The sequence below is a fragment of the Protopterus annectens genome, chromosome 9.part0 (assembly GCF_019279795.1).
Source record: "Protopterus annectens isolate FY-2018-M chromosome 9.part0, PAN1.0, whole genome shotgun sequence".
Classification (NCBI taxonomy): Eukaryota; Metazoa; Chordata; order Ceratodontiformes; family Protopteridae; genus Protopterus; species Protopterus annectens.
This window is the reverse complement of record NC_056743.1, coordinates 896,500,819-896,525,379: the sequence shown is the minus strand read 5'-3', so window position 1 is coordinate 896,525,379 and position 24,561 is coordinate 896,500,819. Positions and strand designations below refer to the sequence as shown.

The 24,561-nt window shown below is 36.9% G+C and overlaps 1 protein-coding gene across 1 annotated transcript in view; it reads left to right on the top strand.

The window, feature by feature from the left end:
* Window positions 1-2,179: 2,179 nt before the first annotated feature.
* Window positions 2,180-24,561, top strand: part of NXPH4 (neurexophilin 4) — a 595,720-nt gene continuing 573,338 nt past the window's right edge. Inside the window, exon 1 of the mRNA XM_044083628.1 lies at window positions 2,180-2,521. Within this exon, the coding sequence (XP_043939563.1) occupies window positions 2,468-2,521 (54 nt within the window). The 5' untranslated portion in view covers window positions 2,180-2,467. The remainder of the gene's footprint in view (window positions 2,522-24,561) is intronic.

Sequence of the window (24,561 nt, the reverse complement as noted above, 5' to 3'; positions counted from 1 at the left end):
GTTCACCTGTTTAAATGTACTAGCCGTCAGTCCAGCTTACTCACACTGCACTGCACAATGTCAGAACGTAAAGATGGATTATTCCCTGATCTTCTTCCTTACTCTTTTCAATATCCATTTTTAAGTACATTCCTCATCTTTTTAACAGTCTTAACCTCAGGATTTCCTGCACAATGCATGACTTTGTACATCTTTGTAATTAAATGCATCTACCTTTCTTGCTAGCTTTAGTCAGCCTTCAGGAAAGCTGGTTACTTACTTTTTACCACTGCATGAAGTTTTAAAATATCAGTACGCCAACTGCTCTTGATATAAATAGGACTGCCCCTAACAATGACGTTCATGACCCTCTACTGGATACTTTATTCCTTTTTTTGGCTAGTTCCTTATCACACCAAACCCTTTGTCATTCCCACTGGCCTCCCCTGTAGCAGAGAATCAGAGTCCTAACTAAAATATGAGTACAGCACATCCATTGTGTTCCCTTGCCTACCTTTGTTGTGACCAATGCTAAAATCACATCAAAATGACCAGTTAGGTTCTTTCTTGTATAAGGCCATAGTGTTACTCTTCACCTAGGTCACCATCATGCAGGAAACTCAGCAGTCTGCACCAGTAATTCATACCTCTCAACTGTCCAGAATTTTGCCTTATATTTGGTCTGTTCCTTATAAAACCTGTGGTTTTCTGGCAAATCAATAGGATGATATGAGGATTAAAGTCAATAAATAATGAAATACATTTCCGTTTCAGACTTCCGATCCAAACCTTGTTATTCTAGCAACTTTTGAAATTTATAAGAGTAACATTTAAAATCTGCCCCTATTTTTGGGCCTTTGTCCCTCCATTATATCAGGCTTTGTCTATATTTCTTGCGCTAAGAGTTGAGAAGCATGTGCACCACCACACTGTGGATGTCATTTGATTTCTATTTTTTTTTTTTTTATTAATTTCTTAACTGATTAAACCAACTATGTGCAAAACTCTTTCCAAGGGTGACAGAGGCAGAGGGAATCAAACATCGGACTAAAGGATGACACCTGACAGCAGCTCAGCATTACTCTTCTGCATTAAATCGATAGCCTGACAGAATGTACCTGTATCTGCCTGACTTCTTAACATCAGTAAAGGGGCTGCTGTGTGTGATGTTTCAACCACTCCACAAGTATGAGACTGTTTTGGGATTCAGATGTAAAAGCACTCGATTCACAGCTCTAGCCCCCGACAACCAGATTACACAGCTTCAGAAAATAAATAACTTCTAATGTAAACATCCTGGAGCTCTTTTTTAGATTCCAGTATTAGAAGAGAGTTCTGCTTAAGCAACCAGCCTGACAGTGTGCACATGGCTTCTAGCATTTTCATATTTTATTATGCCTAAAGATGGAATTTTATGAATATAGTAGTACAAAGCAGATTTTGCTGCAAATCTTCGATTCCTTCCTGAAAAGAAATGGGAGGCAGTTATCTTATGCATGCAAAGGGAAAAAAAAGACCAGTGCAGATAAATGAATCATGTTTGCAGTCAGATACACCGAAACATTTTCTTCAGTGCTGCATTGATTCATTTACAGATTCATTTACTTAATTTATCAATGACTGTAATAACAAACTACATCAGTGATATTGGGAACATCTCTTTTCATCTGACCTCTTGGGATAATTACAAATGACAAGTGGACATCATCATTTTCTTTTCCTAATAACAGCACCACAGCACCACAAATAAAGGTGTGAGATATGAACGGTCATTTTTCTGGCTGACCCTCAAAATATATTTTAGTACAATTGCTGATATTTTATACCTCCCTCCAAAAATCATTAGTTCATTGACTGAGTGCAAAAGGGAAGAAAAAGGGTTAAAAGTACCATTTTATTTACCGCCGAATCTCTTCATTTCCAAAGATTAAACACCTTGGAAACTTTTCCAGCTAATTTATTTCTGTAAAAGAAACTCTAACTTCACTAAAGAGAAAAGGTTGTAGCTGTTAGCAGCTGGAACCCAAACAGTTAAAAGCTTCTCTCCCCCCAGCTGCAGCAGCTGGAATGCTGATATAGAAGTTTGTGTGCTGGTTTTCAAAGTATCCTGCGAAGACTGTATTTGTGTGTGCGTATGTGAGTGTGTGTTTTAGTGGGATCTGCTCAAGGCTTCTATTGGAGGGCTGGGAATGTAGGCTCTGCCCCTTTAAGCAGAAGCAGCAGGTTTGGATGGAGGTCGTAAGTAGAGTGGTACTTCGTGATGTCCTTTGGTTCGCACTGATGATCCTGTGTAGATGAAACATTAACTTTCTTTCCTTTCCTACTCCCATATGGATTGCAGTCTCCCCACCCACTGAGACCTTTCCCAGACACCTTACTCACTATTTTCTGGGATCCTTATCATCATCTTTAATGTGACAGGAAATAAACAAAAGAGGAAAGGGGTATTTTGTTGGATTGTTTGACAGGATTTATATCTCTTTGGAGAATGAAGCTGTTCTACTGGATATCTATAATCTTCAGCAACTGGATTCTACACAAGGTAGGAAGTCTGAGCTTTTCAGCAGGGATGTGTCGAATGGGGGGGGGGGTAGGCACAACTGCAAGTCGTGTGTGTGTGTTTTCTGAAGTAACGTCATTTTAACACAAGATGCTAATTCTTGTGCAGAAGTACTTTTCAGGTAGGGGTGGAAGCTAAACTTCAGTTTGCTTGAATAGGTATACTTAGTTTATATATTTTTACAGAAAATCATTTTCAACCTTCATATGCATTAGAATTGTCCAGGTAAAAGTATATTGTTTCTGCTCATGACTCGATTAAGGATGGAGCTGATGTAGTATGCCTGCATAAGACTTTAATCAAAAAATGTGGTATTAAAACTGGAGGGTGAATGTTTTTTATTTGTTTTATTTTACTTATGTATTTATTTATTGTTGCGTGGGTGCTGCTGCAATAGGTTGAAATACTTGTTAGATACATCTAAGTAGAACTAGTTAGCATGTTTTTTTTACCTTTTTGTGCTGTCATGTCTAATCCAGTACTCACTGATAGTAAGTTGATAAGTATGCATAGAACAGAGCTAACAGAGCTACCAGGTATTGTCATTTTCAGTCAGTCTGTGCATGGAGAGCTTCAGCTATTTTAAAGTAAATTCTCTTTAACTACTACAAATGCATCTTTGTGTGTGTGTGTGTATCTGTCACTTAATCTCTCTCTCTCTGTCTCACACACACACACACACACACACACACACACACACACACACACACACACACACACACACACACACACACACACACACACACACATATCAAACACACAATATTTTATATCTGTATTTCTATCTGTATTTATTTATGTCATCAATCTATCATTCTGTATATCTATCTGTCTAGTGATACACACATACATATACACATACACCCATAACTTCCTTTTACCCATTTTTGCATAAGGAGTTTGGGGTGTCAAAGAAACACACACACAATATTTTATACATAAAAATACACACACACACACACACACACACACACACACACACACACACACACACACACACACACACACACCTTCACATGCAGATGCGTGCATGCCTGTATGTATGTATGCATCTATAAATATGTGTGTGTTTGTGTGTGTGTGTGTGTGTGTGTGTGTGTGTGTGTGTGTGTGTGTGTGTGTGTGTGCGCATGTAGCCTACTTAATATGGTTTACTTTTTGGTGATCTGTGGCTCTGTACCTCACTACAAAATGCCAGCATGCCTCATAATGTTATCAAGCAGTTACAAAACAGTAATTAATAAATACAGCTTCCTTCCTCCAATATTTTGTTTGCTGCAGCTTTGTGTCTACATCTGACATCAAAAGGCTCTACCTACCCACTCAGGATTTTTACTCGGTTTCACACCTGAGTCATCAGAGAGCTCCCACTTTAGTAGCCCCAGTAGCATTATTACACAAAGCCCTCTGAACAGATCCATTCATGAACTTTTCCAAGGACTTTCCTTAGAAACTGAATGATAGAGATGCAAGCAGCCTGAGTGCAGAAACTGCTTTTGGATGTAGAAGCCACACCAGAATGATGTTGAGAGGCATGTGTGGAATCTCTGCTTATTAGGGTCTGCAGTGTTTTTGAAACTTTTTGTACAAGAAAGTACCTAAGTCAGCTAACAAACAATTAGCCAGGCCTTTCTATGGCAGAGCTACCTGTGCACAGCAACCTAATTTCTGTGTTGTCTGCTAACTCCAGAAAGTAAATCTTCTGTAATGCCCAAGCAAGCGTCGGTCTTGATAGCCTAGATGACAAATGCCGATTTTTTTTAACCTGGACCACAGGGATCAAGGTTAGTACAGTATAATGCTTGCTGCTATGGTCTGCCTCACATGTGATATCACAATCCATTTCATCATAATATTATGGCCTTGCATGTGATACCACAATCCATTTTATCATAAGATTATGATATAATCTGAAAACCGCAGGACTGTTAAAGTATAAACTTTTAGACAGACTACTGGAAGGAAGGAAATACATTTTTCTTGCATGTAAAAGTACAGTAATGAATTACTGCATAGAAAACAAGAAGTCCATTATGATATAATATATTTTATATAGTGAGCGTCACATTTCTTCTTCTACAGCTGTTTGCTACTACTTTTTTCAGTTTAAACTGCTGTTCACTTGAATAAAGTTAATTAAAGTTGGCAATACAAAAAGCAGTGCTTAAAAAGTGTTTAAAATAATTTATTATATCTTTCTTTAAGTATGTAACAATTTTTGCTGCACAGGTAAGTGACAGTATATGACAGTATACCGTGGATGTGAACATCACTAGAGTAAATGTTGCCAAGTGTGAAATCACTCTCTTTGTGAATGACAGCATCGTAGGAAAATGTTCCTCTTCCTTCAGGTACAGTGGCTTTGAAAACAGTTATATTAAGGAAGTGGCGTACATGGCTACAATTTCCTGCATGAAGGTAGGAATGCTTTCCACCTACATTAAAAGATGAGCTGGAATTATACTCCTGACTTATTAGACACAGAATAATAATATGTCTTCTACTATTGTAGCGTTTTTAAGCTTTGCAGTTATGTGAAAAAGTTCTGTACATCTAATATAGCAAAGCAATATAAAATGTTTCATGAGACCATTACACAAACACATACATATGCCCGCACACACATATATACATACATTTCCACATATAAACATATGCACAACACACACACACACACACACATATATACATGTGTGTGTATATATATATATATATATATATATACAGACACACACACAAACATACATACCATACATAAGCAAACACAAAAGCACACACTTACACCCAAGCACATGCACTAAAAGTTCATCAATGGAAATTTGTCACAAATAATTTCTTTATACATGGGCAAGCTCCCTTCACCTCTTGTAGTGGTCTGCCACCTATAACTCAAGCTACTTAATATAAGTCATCTCCAAGGTCAACATTAATCTGGGAAAAGGCAAATATATATTTAAAAATCAATTGTTTTCCCTTTCTTAATTTTTCAACAAATTTGGAAAAAAATACCAGTTTTGGAACACGTATATATATATATACACACACACACACACACACACACACACACACACACACACACACACACACACACACACACACACACACATATACAAACACACACACACACACACACACACACACACACACACACACACACACACACACACACACACACACACACACACACACACTTGTTTTTATTTAGTTTTCATTTTTATTTCTTAACTGGGGTAGAGCAGTGATCCATCTAGGCCTTTTTAAGACTCCACCCAAAAGCATTGTCTGGTTAAGTCACTTGTTCTGTGCCATACGGTAGGCAAATAAAGACTGTGAGACTCAAACCCTAGACAACAGAAAGCAGCTTGTTTACAGCTTATTTGTTTAGAAGTGTGTGCATATATATCTGTATATATGGATATAGAGATACACACACACATACACACATCATATACTTAAACTGTATGTGTAAATACATATTTGTCTGTGTCTGTGTGTGTAAATGACTACCTGAAAACTGAAAAGAAAATCCAAAAACAAAATAATGTTATTTTTAATATTCAGAGTGAATGACTTAGAACAGGAATTGACAAATCCTTCTGGATTCTGGTTTTTATTTAATGGTGTGCTGTCAATTGGAGGACTATAGCTTACTGAGGCCAGAGGCAACTCTGGTTTGGCTAAAATCAGCACTTCTAAGCAGAAGTTAAGCTACGATCCAAACACCACCACTGGCTTTCAGCCTTCTTCTCTGATCACAATTCTTCCATCAGGCTGTCTTTCTTGTGCAAATATGAACATTGATGAGATTACAGAAGTCTCAGTTCAGTCTGGCAGGTGGGTGTGCCTTTGAAAACTGCAGTCGTTCCTACCGACTTTAATAACTGCAGCTTTGTTCAGCAGTGAGAGCAGTGGCTTGGACAGCTTTATCATTTCACATGCTTTAAAACAAGCAGCTGTTACAGACAACATGCAGCCAGATGTGAACACCTTTTTTTTCTTTTTCAGAATGCCATATTCAGCAGTAACTTTCATACATGAGGTTTGCCAGTTTTCCTTACAATAGAATCTCCAAAATGGTGAGGTACCCTTGTAACAACACTTTCAAAGCTACTTAAAAGAATGTAGCACTGCCTTTGAACTTGACTACTGCCTTGAGAATTAGAAGGCTCTGAATCAAATTCATCTCCACCCTGTTATTCATATAATTTAGCATGACACACTTCTTAAACATTCCTTCCATTCAGGTGTAGAAGTGAAATAAAGTGGGAGTACAAGGCAGATGGAAAGATGCAGCTTATTTAGGTGAGTTGGAATAACTAAAATATTGCAAAATAAGCAAATTGTTTTTACATGAGAAGTCAGTATTAACTGAAAAAAGTTAGGACATCTCACTAAAACCCACTATATTTTATATGTATCCATGCGTGCAAGCACATATGATTTAATGAATTATTGCACGGGTAAATTTGTTAATAAATACAATTAATTTTTATCTCAGTTTGTTGCACAGCAGGAAGCTCCTCTCAGTGATGCTGGCAATTCTGAAATGGTGAAAGATTCATGTTCCCAGAGGTGAAGGCAGGATGAAGATATACTGAGAATCCAATGAACAGCTCTCCTTCCCAGGGCATAGGACAAAAAATGGAATGAAATTGTAAGCTTCATCACTGACCCTAGAGGGTAGAAGGGTCACCTGCAGATATTTGGTGCTCATGAAATAATGTGTATGCACATAATAACATTACCAACATGATTACATATTTACATCCTCAAGCACAGTAAGCAGGCAAACAATACGTACTAAAGCTGGCTGCGATGATGACTGGTGATGCTGGACTAGGATTTATTCAGGTTTTTATAGCTCTGCCCTCAGTGATGCCCCCTTAGCATTTAGAAGGTTAATATGCAGACCTCAGATCATAACGGGCACTTGCGTAGCAAGGAAAATACAACATGCATTCATGGGCGACTGCAAACAGGGAGAATCCTGTATCAGATATGACAGAATTATGGGCTGACAATAATATGGTGTACTCCTGGTAATGACCAATTCATTAATTAATTACCAATTATTTGTTAGCAGACAATATAGAAGTTAGACACAGATACATATATAAACAAATTATATGAGTAAAGGAAAATACTTTAAACTCAGGTGAACAAACTGTTTTTTGTTATATAGATTACCTACAAGATACACTTACACTGTAAGACTCATGTAAGACACTTACACTATAAGACATAAGTCATGTGTAGCTCTTCTTCTGACCTTCTTTTCCCAAGTAGCACACATTGCAGTGTGCTGTATTTCAGACTCATTTTTTTAACACATGATCATGAGAATTAACACTTTGGACTATTTATCACAATGACTCTACTAGGACCTGAGGCTTTTGGCCAGCTAAACCGGGTACACATGAAGAATAAGCATACACACCACCTACTAAGAACTAGATCTCCTGAATGCCTACTGGGTCCAAGGAAGCAACCTTGGCATGAGGTATGCTTTGAAGTACCAAAAATAAGCTTCCTAATTTCTAGATTACCTAGCTGGGTAACAAAAGCAAGTGGGGTAATAAAGTATTTATGTATTCCTTTATTTTTCTGATGACTGAGAATGCAATAATGAAAAACAAAAATCACAGCTTAGGAGGAAGTATAGAATGAACAAAACATTTACTAATGGGAACCAGAATTTTCAGATGGCTAACTTAGGGTTGGTGGAAAAATTATGGTGCTAACAATGTGGAATGTAGACTTCCCCTAAGACTACAACAGGTTGTAAGGACAACATTGAAGACCTTTGCTATTTTCATCTTAGAAAGATTTACCTAGAGCACATCATTTTGCTTTCAGCACACTGAAGCACAATTACTGAAAAATGGATATAAAACAAAAAACTGACATTAAAGACTTGTCAAGCAGCATCAACAGTTGCTGTTCCTAACACTTGGTCAGGATAGGATACGCAGCTGCATGAACCGTGAATGAGCTTCTGTGGATTTATAGTTTGTCAAGGGATGGCAAACTGCAGTCTGTATGTTTGTTCCCAGCACCATCAGAAGTAACATACAGGAAATCAAAATTGCTGAATCACAGTTATGCCAGCAGGGGGCACTCTGGTCACATTCACAAACAGCTAGTAACTAAACCACTGAAAACTTGAGAAGACAAATCCTGTATAATTTTAACACTGAAGCATTCTTGGCTCTCTAGTTCTGTAACTTAGGAACCATGAACTTACTGCAGCATTTGTTTAACTTCATCTTTTTGGTGCCTTGCTGAAATAGCCTATTGCTGAAAGTCCATCTTCATCAGTTCCAGGCGCCTATGTAGAACAGACCCTGTATTCAAAAGAAATGTCACTCTTTCTTTGCCAGAGTATTGATGCCCATTCTAGTCACCGAGTCCTTCACTACTAGTGTCATATCACCAGAATTATGAAGACTGTAAAAGGTATTTTCAACATACTTCTAGAGACTGCAGTTGTTAGTCTATGGCTTCCATGGACACCACACAAGTTCCATAGTGGCCTGGGATGTATTATGTACATACCTACATACATCTAATCTCTTGTGGTGTCTTTCTTTTGTTCGCTGTATACAACTCTTTAGAGTAACTGCCATCTATGATCTCTTCCTAGCCTAAAAGGACATTCTTAAATCCTGGTTTTTAGTTCTGAAAATGCACATCTAATCTGTTGTCAAATGTTTGCAACTTCAGCTTTCTTTATATATTTATACACACACAAACACATATATATATATATATATATATATATATATATATTCATTAAAGATTCATGTTCAGAATTTTTGCATCCATGACGTTTAGTGGAAGAGATGTATTAACGCAGCACTGTTCATAAAATTTTAATTGTTTATTATAATACACAAAATTAATATTTTTATTGCACTATAATGCATTTCTAATAAAATTGGTATGGGCTGAAAATCAACAGAACCATTTGTTAGAAAACATAACAAAAATGTATAGTATAGACAGAAGTCCCTTTCTCCATGTTCAGGCCTAGCATCAGTCTTGCTTTAGTAATGGTGCAGCACCCCTAAGAAATGATAAACATACCTTTCCCTCAGGAGACTCAATGAAAAGCCCACAACTGACGAGGCCAGCGCTCAGACAAATGAGTTATCAGAAAGATCGTTAACTGACTTTTCACTTGGCATTCAACTGAATTACTGAAGCTGGCACCTGGCACAGCTGTCTACTCACCTCTAACAATCACCTGACAACTGAAATCTTCTGGATACCATTTCTTTTTCAGAACATTTTCACTCAGCAGCTGGTCTCACTGGTAAGGAGACAATGAGATGTCTGTTTCCTGTTAAATGTGTTGGGTAATAGGTATGGAGGGTGATCTGTGCAAAAATACATGACTAACGGAGCTGTTAGATGTTTTGTTTCAGGGAGTGTTGGTGAGATAGGGAGAACTTCATGGAGTACTTGGTAACCCCACTGTGAAATACATGCAAGCAGACAAGGTCTGTTCTCTACAGACAATGTAGGGACAAAGCGCCATGCCATCTTGACACAATGTTGTTCTAATTCTGTACCTTTTTAGGGTCAGCCTGCAGAGTTTCGTTGTTTGGCAGGCAAAGCTTTTAAATTTTCTGCAAACTGTTCTCAGTGTCCTCTCTTGTTTCTGTGCATGGACTTGCTATTTATTCCATTGTATGTGCCTTCACACACATTTTAACCCTCACTCATTCACAATTTGAACACATTCTCTTTAACATCCACTCTCTTTTCTGTTATAAAGGAGAGCTTTCACACAGCACTGCTGTGCCTCCTTCTAAGTCTTCAGCTATACCACTAGCTTCACTACCTGCCTCCTTGTAAAAAAATGTCTGAAATCAGCTATATTGGAAGATCTAAAACACACTCTGCATAATGATAGCACAGCTAAGGTCTTCATTAAAAAAGAAACAAGCTGAAAAGGTATTTTTGATCCCTTACTGCAGAATAAAGCCAATTTTACCAGTTAGAACCAGCAGATTTTTATTTCAGTGTACATGAATCATTAGAATCAGATACAGACAGCTACAATCTGCTGTAAAGATGTGCAGATGTAAAATCTTCCGAGTCAGCTCACAATTACTGCTGTCCAATTTGGAGACTAGTTAATAGTGCAGATGAAGACAGCGCCACACACTTAACAAAAAGAACTGTCAAAATCATTAATGGAACTTGAAAGAAGAACTGTAATGAGGAAATGTTTAGCCTGAGCAACTCTTGTATTCACTGAAGAAAATATACCACAAACCTTCCACTTTCCCCTTTCTCTTTTCCCCTTTTCAGGGTGTACAGACTGTAACGCCATTCAGTCGTTTTCCATGGTCATGCTTTGAAATCAGTCTTTTAGTACATGACAGCTTCACACCTCATAGTGTATGGTCTTTAAGCTCCAGTGTCTTCTAGAGATATAGCCCCCACTACCTGGACAAAGAACCTAGACTTTACCTGGCACTACAAGGGCATTGGTATGCACACATACTCACACATGTACACACTCAGATGTACCATGCATTCATGCTCAAACACACACACACACACACACACACACACACACACACACACACACACACACACACACACACACACACACACACACACACACACACACACACATTCATATAGAAACTATAAAAGCTTTGGTCTAACCTAGACAGTGGCTGCAAAATCGGTAAACACTAGCCTTGGAAACACAATACCTACCTCACTCCATCTAGCAGCTGACTATTTAACTGTCTGGGTTTGCTGCTGAAGAAAGTCATTAGTGCCAGAGCTCAAAACTTTATCACTTCCTTTGCCCGCATAGTATCAGTGCTTTTTTTCTGAGTAAGAGATGATGGGCAGGTGGGGAAGGAATGTGAGGAAATGCTATGAGCTCTGGGACAAAGTATCTGTCATACCAAATGACTGACTAATTAGGGGTGAGGTGATAAAAGCAGATATAAGAAAAGTTGAGGGTTGATTTAATGATTAAGGTGTTTACTTCACAGGCACAAAGCAGAGGGCTCGATTCTCACCCTCGCACTGTCTAGTGACTTATCTAGGTATGTAATAGTCTGCAGACTCATCGTCCAGTAATTGCCTATGAACATATGAACCCATAGGACAAGGCAGGACCATGGGTAGCATCTGAGTAGGAGAGGTTCAAGACATACATAAAAAAGTAATCCTTTATGTAATAGGTGAGAGGACCCTGGGATTCTGGAATGTAAACTGGTGAACGAATACAAAGTTGCATGGGAAATTAGAACTGGAAGGGTCGGTTCTAACACTTGGAGGGGCTTAGTGAATGGATAGTCTATTTCTATGAGTACCAGCCCCAAATTGAAAACATTTTCTTATACCGCCTTTATCTTAATAAAGGATGAGGGGAGCAGGTGCTTATCTTGGCAGTCAGTGACCATAATGTATGGAACCAGTCATAACAAGATGCCAGGATATTTCATTGCAAGCATACTCACACAAGTGTGCTCACACGCAGATACAAAAAGACACACATACAGACACACACATACTGCTCACTTATCTGTGGACAATTTAGTGGCTTGCTAATTCATACTTCAACATGTCTCTAGGATGCAGGAAGAACTAGGAGACCCCAGTAAAACCCACACAGACACAGGAAGGCATGCAGGTTCTATACAAAAGGCATACTAGCCATGAAATGAACTAGGTTGGGAAACAGTTGTGGTAACTACTGAACTGCTATGCCTCCCGCTAGAAAAGATAGGATCATCATAGGATCATATGAATTTACTAGGCTATTGGCCCCAAGGCCCTTATAAGCCTAGCCAAGAGTTTAACCCATGTTTAGACAAATCAGCACCAGATGCCCCTGTCCAACATGGACACGGGTGGAATCTCAGGGATGTATTTTCTGTTTAAGATGATTAACTGAAAGGCTACTTTTATTTGTCAAATGATGAAATCATAATCTTAGCATACACAAAATCAAGACAAGAAAGCAGGCAAACATTTTTAGAAAAAATGTTGTCAAAATTAATTCATAACAGCCTCAATGGAGGCAGATATTGTATTTTATTATTTATATATACAGAGAGAGAGAGAGAGAGGAATACACACAAACACATCACACATATAGAAGGAGTAAAAGAATGCTAACGTATCTCACAAATGTGTCATTTATAGTACAGCTGACCATAATGTATTTGAGATATATATAAATAAATAAATAAATAAATATATATATATATATATATATATATATATATATATATATATGTGTGTGTGTGTGTGTGTGTGTGTGTGTGTGTGTGTGTGTGTGTATGCGTGCACGCGCATGGGAGTGACTATAAATTTACATCTACACACACACACACACACACACATATATATATATATATATATATATATATATATATATATATATATATATATATCTTCTTTTATCATCAGTTTGCAAAAACTAAAATGGTCGACCTCAAAGTGCAAGAAAAACAGTCTTCCATTTGTGATCAGTACAAAAAAAATACAAAACAAATAATCAAAACCATTACAAAACCTACTGTGTATATGGGAGGTTTCATACTCTCTGACAAGTGGGCTTTGCTCCCACACCCACTTACTTACATATTCTAACTCAGTTGAAAGGGCGAACAACCAAGTAAAAATAAACACAAGTCAGAAGAAGGAGCAAACCAAATATGAAACTATACTTCACAACCGACTAGCTTGTCTTGTTAATTCGTGCACATACATGCATATACACACATGCACACACACACACACACACACACACACACACATATATATATATATATATATATATATATATATATATATATATATCTATATATATATATATATATATATATATATATGTATACACACACACACACACACACACACACACACACACACACACACACACACACACACACACACACACACACACACACACATACTTACCCACCCGCACACTTATGGGCGTGTGTGTTTGCGTGGTCTCTGTCTGTGAACATCATACTTATATCATACATATATATTTATTCATATACATGCCCACAGAAAGACTGAAAGTAATAAAGTTGACTAGTGCCTTAGAAATTTGACATTTATCATATTATGTGGACCAGACAGATTTGCTTGGCCAACTTTTTTATACCATATGTGCCTGAAATTATGTGCATACTTTAAAACTTAGGAACCTCTGGAAAATGTACATAGTAGGGAAGAATATTCTTCATTTGTGAAATCTGACAAGGGTATGTAAAAAAGAAATCAAAAGCATTTTCATTTTATGCTAACCTCCATCATCAACTCACTGCGCTAGAGCATAAAGTTCCTAAAATGAAAACATATATTGTTAAAACATATACTTTTGCATTCATAAACTCTCAAGACAAAAGCATATGTGTGCATGATATATAATGAACTGTTGCCTTGATATCATCTGTAACTTGATTAAAAAAGAAGCCCCTCCAGCTCCAACAAACATTAATGGTACTGTAAGCAGAGCCGCACTATCCTTTTTCTCATAATAGTTCATCACTGTTTTAAATCCTCCAGCTCACTGCATCTCACCATCTGGAGCTCTACTGAACATTTGGAAATGCATTTGCATGCGTCGTTAAGCTCAGAATTTTGGAACAATTTTCCCCATATGTTATACATAACCTGTCCAGCATAAAAAAAAAAAAAAAAGTAAAAAAATTGCATCCCCTTAAATTTGCACTTAAAGTCTGCTTCAGATGTTCTTATTCTGCTTTTGTTTGGAGGAAAATGAAACGTGTTGTCTGCTGTGTGTATCAGTGTATTCTGCTTTATTGCTTGTTATAATAATGGTTTTTATTTCTTTTTACAAAAATGAGATAAAAAACAATAGCAAGAACAGAAAACAGTGCATATTTCAGTGATCTGTCACAAGAGGTAAATGTGAACCTTCATGAAAGAATTCCTTCTACCTCTTTAAGTACGAGCTGATAATGTCAGACAACCTTTCATAGTCTGTAAAGGCAATGTATTGAAAACAGACATATCTGCTTTGTTCTTTTAAGATCTGAACAGCAGGACTCATTTGCATAGCATTCATTCACATTGAAAGAGATCTAGTACTATATTGTGCATGAAATCATGGTGAACACAAAAAAAAGGGAGAGAGAAGTCGTCCATTGTGGACTGGATAAGTAATCCGTGGGTGCCTTAAGGTGATGTGGGATGGAACACCAGGTTTGGCTTCAGCTACTTTGCTTTAAAGGAACTCGTTCCTGTTTCTTGGTCATTGCCCGTTAAAAGGCCAGAACGTGCTATTTTACTTTAGGCAATAAGAAGATGTAGTGTTGTAAAAACTCCAGAGATACTGCTAAGCGAATCTGTCCAGAGCGCTGTCATTCAGTCCGTAATGTCACCAAGGAACAAAATGCACTGAACAGGCACAGGCACAAATTACTTTTTCTACAGCAACATGAAAATGGCTTTCCTGCAGCATTAATGCCAACAACATGGCCATACATAACCTTGGCGTTACTTCATGATCCAGCTGCACCCAAATACAATCTGACCATGACAGTGTTATACCATCTCTTCTGAAGGAAAGCAGAATAAAGCTAACAGCATCTAAAATTGCTTCAGTAACTATACAACTTGATTTGAGAAAACATGAGACTGATCAGTAGTTTATCATAAACATACTAGTCCCAGCAAACTGGGCATTAACACAACAGGTTATTATTGAAGTCATTCTGTACTAATTACAAAATAAACTCCGTGTTATCCCGACTGGATGTGTAGGGTTCCTTGCACTGCACAACATAGTAAATAATATCTTCTAAACTGTCACTGGTATTACTTGTTTACTGGAGTTGTGTATTTACACCTGCCAAGTTTTGTGGGTTTGATAACACAAGGACTGTGATTAGACTGAAATAATGACTCACACATGTGTCTAAAGCTTCTCCCAGTCATTAGAACCTAATACTTATAACAAATAAAATAAAGTGTTCAGAAAGGATGTACAATGTATGGAAAAACTGACTTACATGTGTGAGTCTTTGTGTGTGTGTGCAAGCGCGCGCGTGTGTATGTGTGTGTGTGTGTGTGTGTGTGTGTGTGTGTGTGTGCACGCATGTTGTGTGCGTACATGCACATTTTCATATGTCTACAGGGCATATTTTAGTTGGTGCTCTGGAAAACAGACTGTATCTAGCAAATGCTCTCATCTGAAATCTGAATATTACACGGTTGGAAAGCCGTTTAATCCCTAACAGTAAGCTTAACCAGCCATATTACATAATTTAATTTACATTCTATAAAATTATATTCTTATAAAAGCCTTATTTAACCTCACAGTTAATACTAAAATAACAATACTGTTTTACTTAAATATTAATTTTAAATGACTAATAAAAATACAAATAATAGTTAAAACATTATTTTTCTAGTCTGCTATACAAGTTGTTTTCCAATAAATCATTTAGTACTGGTGCCAATTAAACCAATTTATAAACAATTCAACCCACATTTTAATTTTTTGGCATTTCGTTTTTATTTTTCTGTAAACGATTTTTGTGTTGATACCATCTGTTCTGAAGTTACGATTTTCCGTTAGCAGCATCAAAACTCAGTCCCTTGGAAACTATGAATGAGGTTAAGGAATCATTTATATTCCTTAAACTTTAAGTACAGTTGATGCTTGTATATTTAAAAAAAATCAGAAAGCTGCACAATTATTTAATAAACAAACAAATGGTAGTTGTGGTGAAAAGTATAAAACTCGAGCTTGATAGATTAAATTTCAAACCCAAACCTATACTTATTAAAAATAACCAAATAAGATAGTAGACAATAAAATGAAATACATGCATTTATACATACCTGGAAACATCTACAACAGTAAGGAGAGAACACAATGTGTGCTTAAACAGTATATTGTAGTGTTTGATAATTGTGCTGTTTTCACATTACAGCAAGAAATTCATCTGTTAGTGGTTGTTTATTGAGATATTTACAGAAATATGAAAACACATGTTTAAGTGTATTATTAGCAATATAAATAACAATAAATCCCTCAAGATGTGAAAATATCAAAAACAAACTTCAGCAGCATCTAAGGTTTCACCTTATGCAATGCAATAATTTCTGAGTCACTTATTACTGAAGTATTAAGTACATATGGAAATATTGCTTATTTTCATAATTACTAATAAACTACTAGCATTATCTCAGGTTTAGTGTGGTATAAATGTACATCTCCCACCATGGCATTTGACATCATACCCCTCAGTATGTAGGAGACTATGAACATAAATAAGAAAATATAAATAATAAGTGGAAAACAGTGATTACATTTCTCTCCTGCAGCACATCCTAGGTTAACAGCCTTAGTGCCCTTTTTATAATTGCTTTTTGTCCTTTATAATGCTGTTACTATTATTGGTAAGTCTCTTAGTTAAAGTGACCGGATATAAAAAAGATCTGGATGCTATAACGAGCTATGGGTGTCAGCTTTAATATACAAGAGATGGCACAACGGGTTTGAATGAGTTTATCAGAGCAAAGCTCCTGGGTCACCTCAGAAGACAGGGATTGTGCCTACTATGTCCTATATGTTTAACAATGAAATAAACAAATGTCTGCTCAGCAAGATCTCTTAGTTGTGTAGTTAACCTTTTCCTTAACAATGTCATGATAATACTTATTTGGTTGGGATGCTTATCATAAATTATTATCCTTTTATCTTCCTCTTTTACCACCCTTTAAGACCATTGTACTAGAGCTTCACATACCTACCGACCAACCATTCATTCCTCTACTACTGTCTTGGAAATGTTTCACCATAATGTATTATTAAGCAGGACCTTTGCCTCTAAGGAGAACTTGCCAACACCTTATTGCAAAGTGCCAGGCAGCCAGCTTGTTGAAGACAAGCTGAGCAGCCATATACCATTACTTTTGCAGGTTATGATGTCTACTCAAACCTCGTCCCCACTGCAGTGGTCTAGGGTGGGATGTATGCAGTGTGTGTGTCATTGTTATGCCTTATACATGTAAGAGCATATATATATATATATATATATATATATATATATATATATATATATATATATACACACACACACACACACACACACACACACACATATGTATACACACATATATATATATATATATATATATATATATACACACACACACACACACACACACACACACACACACACACACACACACACACACACACACACACACACACACACACACACACACACACACACACACACACACACACATTCACTCATATATAGGTTATTGCTTACACATGGATAGGTATAGTTAGATGGTGTTGTTTGTGTTGTCCAGGACAGATGGGGTGTAGAAATAGTAAGTGAATGAGGCTTCAGGGGGCCAATTATAGTCGCTAGATGGTTGGTGAAGAGATATGTTTTAAGTAGGCTTTTGAAGGAGGGTGTGGAGTTTTGTAGTCTGAGGTCAGAGGGAAAGTTGTTCCATATTTTTGCTATTTCATAGGCAAATAGTGATTCTCATGAGTTGCTTTTGCATGTGATGGTTTCAATTAAGGCTTTGTTGAAGGACCGAAGTTGTCTACTTGAATTGTAGAAGTTCGGCATGCCAGTCAGGTCAGGGGTTTTCTCGGCATATTATATTTTGAATGCCATCCTTTAGATACTTGATTTTTGCAAGCCTATCTAACTCTCTGACTTCCTAGGTAACACACAATCTCTGTGCCTTGTGCTACTGTTAAATATCTTATCTTTCCACTACTGATCTGAAATTTGCTGCCTTGGACTTGGCATCAGGTCTGTAATGGCACAAATGGGTAAAAGCAGTTCAAGCAAAGGCAGCAAGAATAATGTGAGACTTCAAGCAAAGTACATAGGAGGAGATACCGAGACATGAACATGCATACCTAAAGAAAAATGTGAATGGGCGAATGACACAAATGTTTTAAGTATTTTAAAAATTAAAAGGATAAAAGAGGTGACAATTAAAGACATAACTGATTTACTCAAAGATGACTATGGCTGAAATGTGCAAATTAAGGGATAACATAAGGAATCACTTCTCCATCAAAGGGTGGTAGGTGTGTGGAATAAATTCCAAGACGGGCTGGGTGGAATAAACCCTGGAAGTATTCAAAAGTACATGCACAGACCAGACAGAATGTGATGTACAAACAACATGAAACTGGAACTTGAGACTGTACTAAGCTTGGTGTGCTCAGAGTATGCTGTAGCATATAGTTAATACTGTGATGTCATAGCTGCACTTTCACATGTCCTCTAAATTATTTGACAATTTAAAAAAATGCTTTAAACCAAGAGTGGGTAGTAAAACTCGGATAAAACTATGACGAGTACCTGAATGCACAACTGCTCAGTTCAAAACAAATGTGTGTATATATTATGGCACTACCAATGAAGATTACATGTTAAACATACTGGCTATATAATCTTGTGATACATTAACATTTTAAGGCATTATAACTTAATGCAAAACAACCTACTCCAACAATGTAGTGCTGAATTCTCCACATTTTCAACAGCTCATGTCCCTGCAGGAAGACTGTTAAACAACTCTTGCCTTGTAGCAACCCTCACTTTGGTATCATATAATACACAACAGCAAGTGTCCAGTGTAATGTATTAAATATAGATGCCAGTGGCTGAAAGAGTCATGACATAATAATGCCTCAGGGCTGAAAAAGTCAATAAAGCAACTTGCCATGTAGTCTTCTAACCCTGAGGCAAGTTTCAATCCCCCCCCCACCAAAAATAAAAATATATGTTCTTGATCTATGTGTCTGTCTGTCTGTCTAGCGATCTTTCCATCTGTTTGTCTAAGTATCCAGGTACATGTCTGTCAATCTCTCTGTCAGTTTATCCAATGATCTGTCATATGCATACTATACGTTTTTCCTTCCATTTTCTTTATTGCTGTCTTCTCTTCGCATTCAGGTTTTCATCTTATTTTTACAGAAGTAAAGAAATGATAGATAACTATACCTGTGCCAAAGAATGACTGCACAGTGACTGCATATCTGTCTAATAATGAATAATGCACACTGCTGTATACAATTGTAGCCTGACATAAACAAGCTGTGGGCGGATGAGTGTGCACAAATACATGTATCTCAGAGCATGGGCTCACATACCAGAATGTCTTATTAGATGCACAGCAACAAATAAAAAAATGCTTTTCTTTAGAGGAAGTAACTGCAATATGCATACCCTGAACAATTAAAAGGATCAATCTAAGCCAGGAAAAGTGTACAACAACACTTCAATACATCTTATGTTTTAATGGACATAAATTTAAAATACGAGACTAGAAAATGTATTTTTAAAACATTTAAGACTCTTTGCAGCCTTGCCTTGCCTTAATGCCCACTAGTAGTATTTCTTTTTTGCTATAAAAGACTCCTGGGTGCCATCATGTGATCATTAATAAGATTTCCCTAAAAATAATCACTCTAATTTATTTGCTGCACAAGTAGTAGATAAAGGCAGCAAAATATATCCCATCTAGGGTTAATTTATGCAATAAAATACTTTGGTGGTTAGGCTTTCACTCTTTTTAATACCCAATGGGCATAAAATATATTTTATACACCTGTGTACACATACTATAAATGTGAGTAGAGATGTAAGAAAACAGAGACACTTCAATCATGTTTGTTTGTGTGTGCGTGTGTTTTTGTGTATAAATATATCTATACATCTATATCTGTAGCTGGATTTACTTTATAATTCTGAATTTCTGAAAAATCGAATTTCATATGGCCAAGACTGTATGACTGAACTTTCGGAAACTCGACATCATAAAATAAATCCCCAAAAAACAAAGAAAAACCTTTTTCACCATTATTGCAGTTACCCCCCTGCACCCCCACACCCCCGCTACTTAACTATTCCAAATCCAAGATTGCACTACAGCGAGGAAAAGGGAAATCTCCTGTTCTGCTCTGTATGCAGATCTCTGTTCACAATGTCAAGATTCTGAAAGTTCGATCATATGGTCTCGGCCATATAAAATTGATCATTGTGAAGTGTTCCTCTGTAGCTATATATATATATTTATATATATATATATATATATATATATATATATATATATATATATATATATATATATATATGTATGTATGTATGTATATGGGTCTACTTCAGTAGACCAAAATTCCATTTAATTGAATCTTACTTAACCGAGACAACACCACCGAAACCTTATTTCAAAGAACATTCACATCACTGGAATTTTAATCTGGGAAAGGAGGCAATTGGCCAACATTAAAAAACAAACACTCCAAAGCATGTCAAATCCAACCAAGTCGGGGGTTTCACCCTCCAACCCCACAACTAATTATACCAACTCCACAAATGCACTGTAGCTTGGAAAAGGGCAAAATTCCCCTTGTTGGCTGTCTCCTTTTCTGGACTAAAATTCCAGTGATGTGAATGTTCATTGACATAAGGTTTCGGTGTTGTTGTCTCGGTTAAGTAAGACTGGATTAAATGGAATTTCGGTCTACTAGACCGATCTATATGTATGTATTGATATTCATACCCAGAAAAAGGTTGACCAAAACTCAGTCATGAAGAAAAAAACACAGTACATAAAAGCAAAAGAAACCAGCAGCATATGCCCTGCAATATAATTTATTCTGTGGTCAATCCACACATAAATATTCTGAATGTGAAAATGGAGGCCATGGTTTCTCTGTACAACCAGCTGCTTCAATTCTATATAGGGGTTCCTATTAGATTATTGAAGTTCCAAAATTTCAAAAGTCATATGGTCAGGACCATATGACTAAAGTTTTGAAACTTCAAATATTTTGAATAGAGATCGCAGTACCGTGCGGAACAAGAACTCACACACAATGTAGTGTGATCTCATTCTTTGTATATTTAATTAGCAGGGGGTGCGGGGGGTGCAGGGGGGGCTTTCCCCCCTGAAAAAAATTTTAAAATAGTTTTTAATGTTCGATGTTCTGAAACTTTCATCATATGGTCTCTGCCATAGGAATTTTAAAGTTTCAGAACTTTGATAATCTGGTATATATGTGTGTGTGTGTGCGCGTGCGTGTGTATTTTATACATATCTATATGTCTATATTTATCTATCTATAAAAAATACATGCAGATCTAGCTATATATTTCATGGTATCAAGAGGTTGTAACCTACTCATCCTTTCCCAACCAGTTAAAACTATAACAAAACACAAATAACACATACTAAGAAACGAAACCCCCACCAATACAAATATCATGCAATTAAACATCAAAACAAAGTAAGTGTTAGATGGCTTAACAAGTGCAGAAAGAAAATTAGTCCCTTCTCTACTGTTTCCGGATCACATATACTACCTTCTTGAGAAAAAGCCACAAACAATAAACAGATTAAAACAGTGTTATTGCAGGATGCAAACTCCTCTGGCATACCTCCTTGATACCTCCTTGAGGGTCTATGCTCCATTTTCCTCACATCACTAAATATAACTGACACTGGTGTCACAAAAGAGTGGCCAAAGGAACAAACTCTCTGACTCTACCAGTGAACCATGATCAAAAATGTAACACATGCTCACTTGTGCACTCAGTCAGCAACAACAGCAATAACTGTATTCCAAGAGCAACCATGCAAATATATCCCATCTATATATATCCATACCTATATTTATATGTATATCTTAACTATTTATCTGTGTGTGTGTGTGTGTGTGTGTGTGTGTGTGTGTGTGTGTGTGTGTGTGTGTGTGTCCACTTCTGAATCTCGAAATACTGAAATTTCGAGTTTCAGTATCTTGAGACCAGAATGCCGAAACTGCAGTTGTTTGAAGCTGAGGTTTGTTGAATCTGAGGTTGCCGAATGTGCAGTAGATATTCTGTGGTGTGTTTTTTTAGTGTGTTTTTACTTCAAGGTGTAGTGGTTTCTGGAGTTGAGGATGCCAGTTGATGGCGGTTATGTTCGGAGATCCAGACTGTTGATGTCCATTTAGTCAACAGAATTTGGTTGTTAAACAGATGGTCGACAGGTGTTGACAGTTGTGCAAGATTAAGATGACTCTCAGGGTTGGGAAATTTGCCCGTTCTCCAAGAACTGTGCGATCTTGAGTTAGTATCTATAATTAGCAGGGGGGTGCTGACTGACCCATGCATAGTAGCATGTTCATGTTATGGATGTCAACATTTGTGTTATTCAATTAAGCTAAATAAATCCATATATGTGTGTGTATAATTTATATATAAATAAGGTGTAGGGTGTGTGTGGGAGGCAGAGTCCCCCATGTAAATACAATCTTGTTGCATGCAGGTTGTTAGGGTTGTGATGGTTATGCATTCTGTGTACTGGACTGAAAAGGACATTTCTGCTACTTTTGTGATCTATACTACAAACAGACATTTTGGTGGAAGATAATTTAGCGGAGAGTATTAGGTGCGTTGCTAGTTTGGCAGTTGGCACAGATGGTTTTGTGACCTGTAGCTCCTGTGGTACATTGTCTGATTCTCTCATCCCTCATTTTCCTACTGTGAGACCTTGAGCAAGCCTATTACCTAGACAGTACTTGAGAGCAGCTGGGAATTTGGGTGAGGTTCCTCAATGACCTCGCTGACTGTTAGCCTTGTATCTATCTATGAACCTATGTATACCAGTGCATTTGTGTTGATGATAAGTAAAGTGATCACTGAGACAAATTATTGAAAAATGGCATTTCAACATGTAGAATGCAAAAGTCATACAAGAACACATTCCTGCTTACATCAGCACATGGAAATTTCACTCTCCCACACTTTCCTGCTTATATATAGTAATTACACAGTAGCAAAATAGTACAGAAAGGAAAAGCATACCAGAGGAAAGAAAAAAATCTAACCCTCTATACTGTTTTAACAATAAAACTAGTACAAACATACAGCCTGCTTAAACAAATGACATTTTTCAAATCAAACCCTTCAAGGAGTTTCTTTCACAGAAAGTGTCCTTCATTTCAGCGTATTCAAGTTCAAACCCTTTATTATTGTTCTCCTTGACAGATAATCATGACTGTATCCATCTACCTATATCTATGTATATGCCCAAACACACACACACACACACACACACACACACATATATATATATATATATATATATATATATATATATACATATATTATATATATATATATATATATATATATATATATATATATATATATATGGGTGTGTGTGTGCGCGCGCGCATGAGTGTATGTACACAGACAGAAACATGCACACACATATATATTTACTGAATTTTTTCCTCCAATTACCTGCTTTATCTTGTTTAGAAGAGGTGAAGCATATTATCTACACTCAATGGAGACAAAATCATGAGACAAACACACACACACACACACACACACACACACACACACACACACACACACACACACACACACACACACACACACACACACACAATCACTCATGCATAGGTAGAAAAAGAGCATGCAGACTATGCAGAAAATTTATCCAGATGAGAACCAAACCAAAAGCTGTTCAATAGACAGCTAGATAGATAGATAACAATAAACCAGTACTTTGGTATGATAACAAACAAACTTTTATTCCCTTGTGCAGTTAGAAAAATGAGATAAACCAGTTTTGCGTATACAGGCTTCATCAGTATCTGATGAAGCCTGTATATACAAAACTGACATGTCATTTTTTAAACAGGGACAAAGGAAGTATACTATAAGCATTACAGATATAAGGACTTCCTATTGAAATCAATGAAGTGGTAGGTGGGTCAAGAAATGGGCACTATACATATAATTACAACAATTGTGCAGACAATTGTTCTGCAGAAGTCATTGAGCAGTCTGCATGGAATAGTGTATGAGGAAGTAAAATAACACAAAAGGCTTCATCTTAACACATCCCAGACCTGCAAAGGAGCCAGTCAGTGATCTGACTGTGAAGGGACAATGAGGGGGTGACTGGAAAGCTGTAGAGTCCATAAAGCACAAAAGCAAACATAGCAGTGG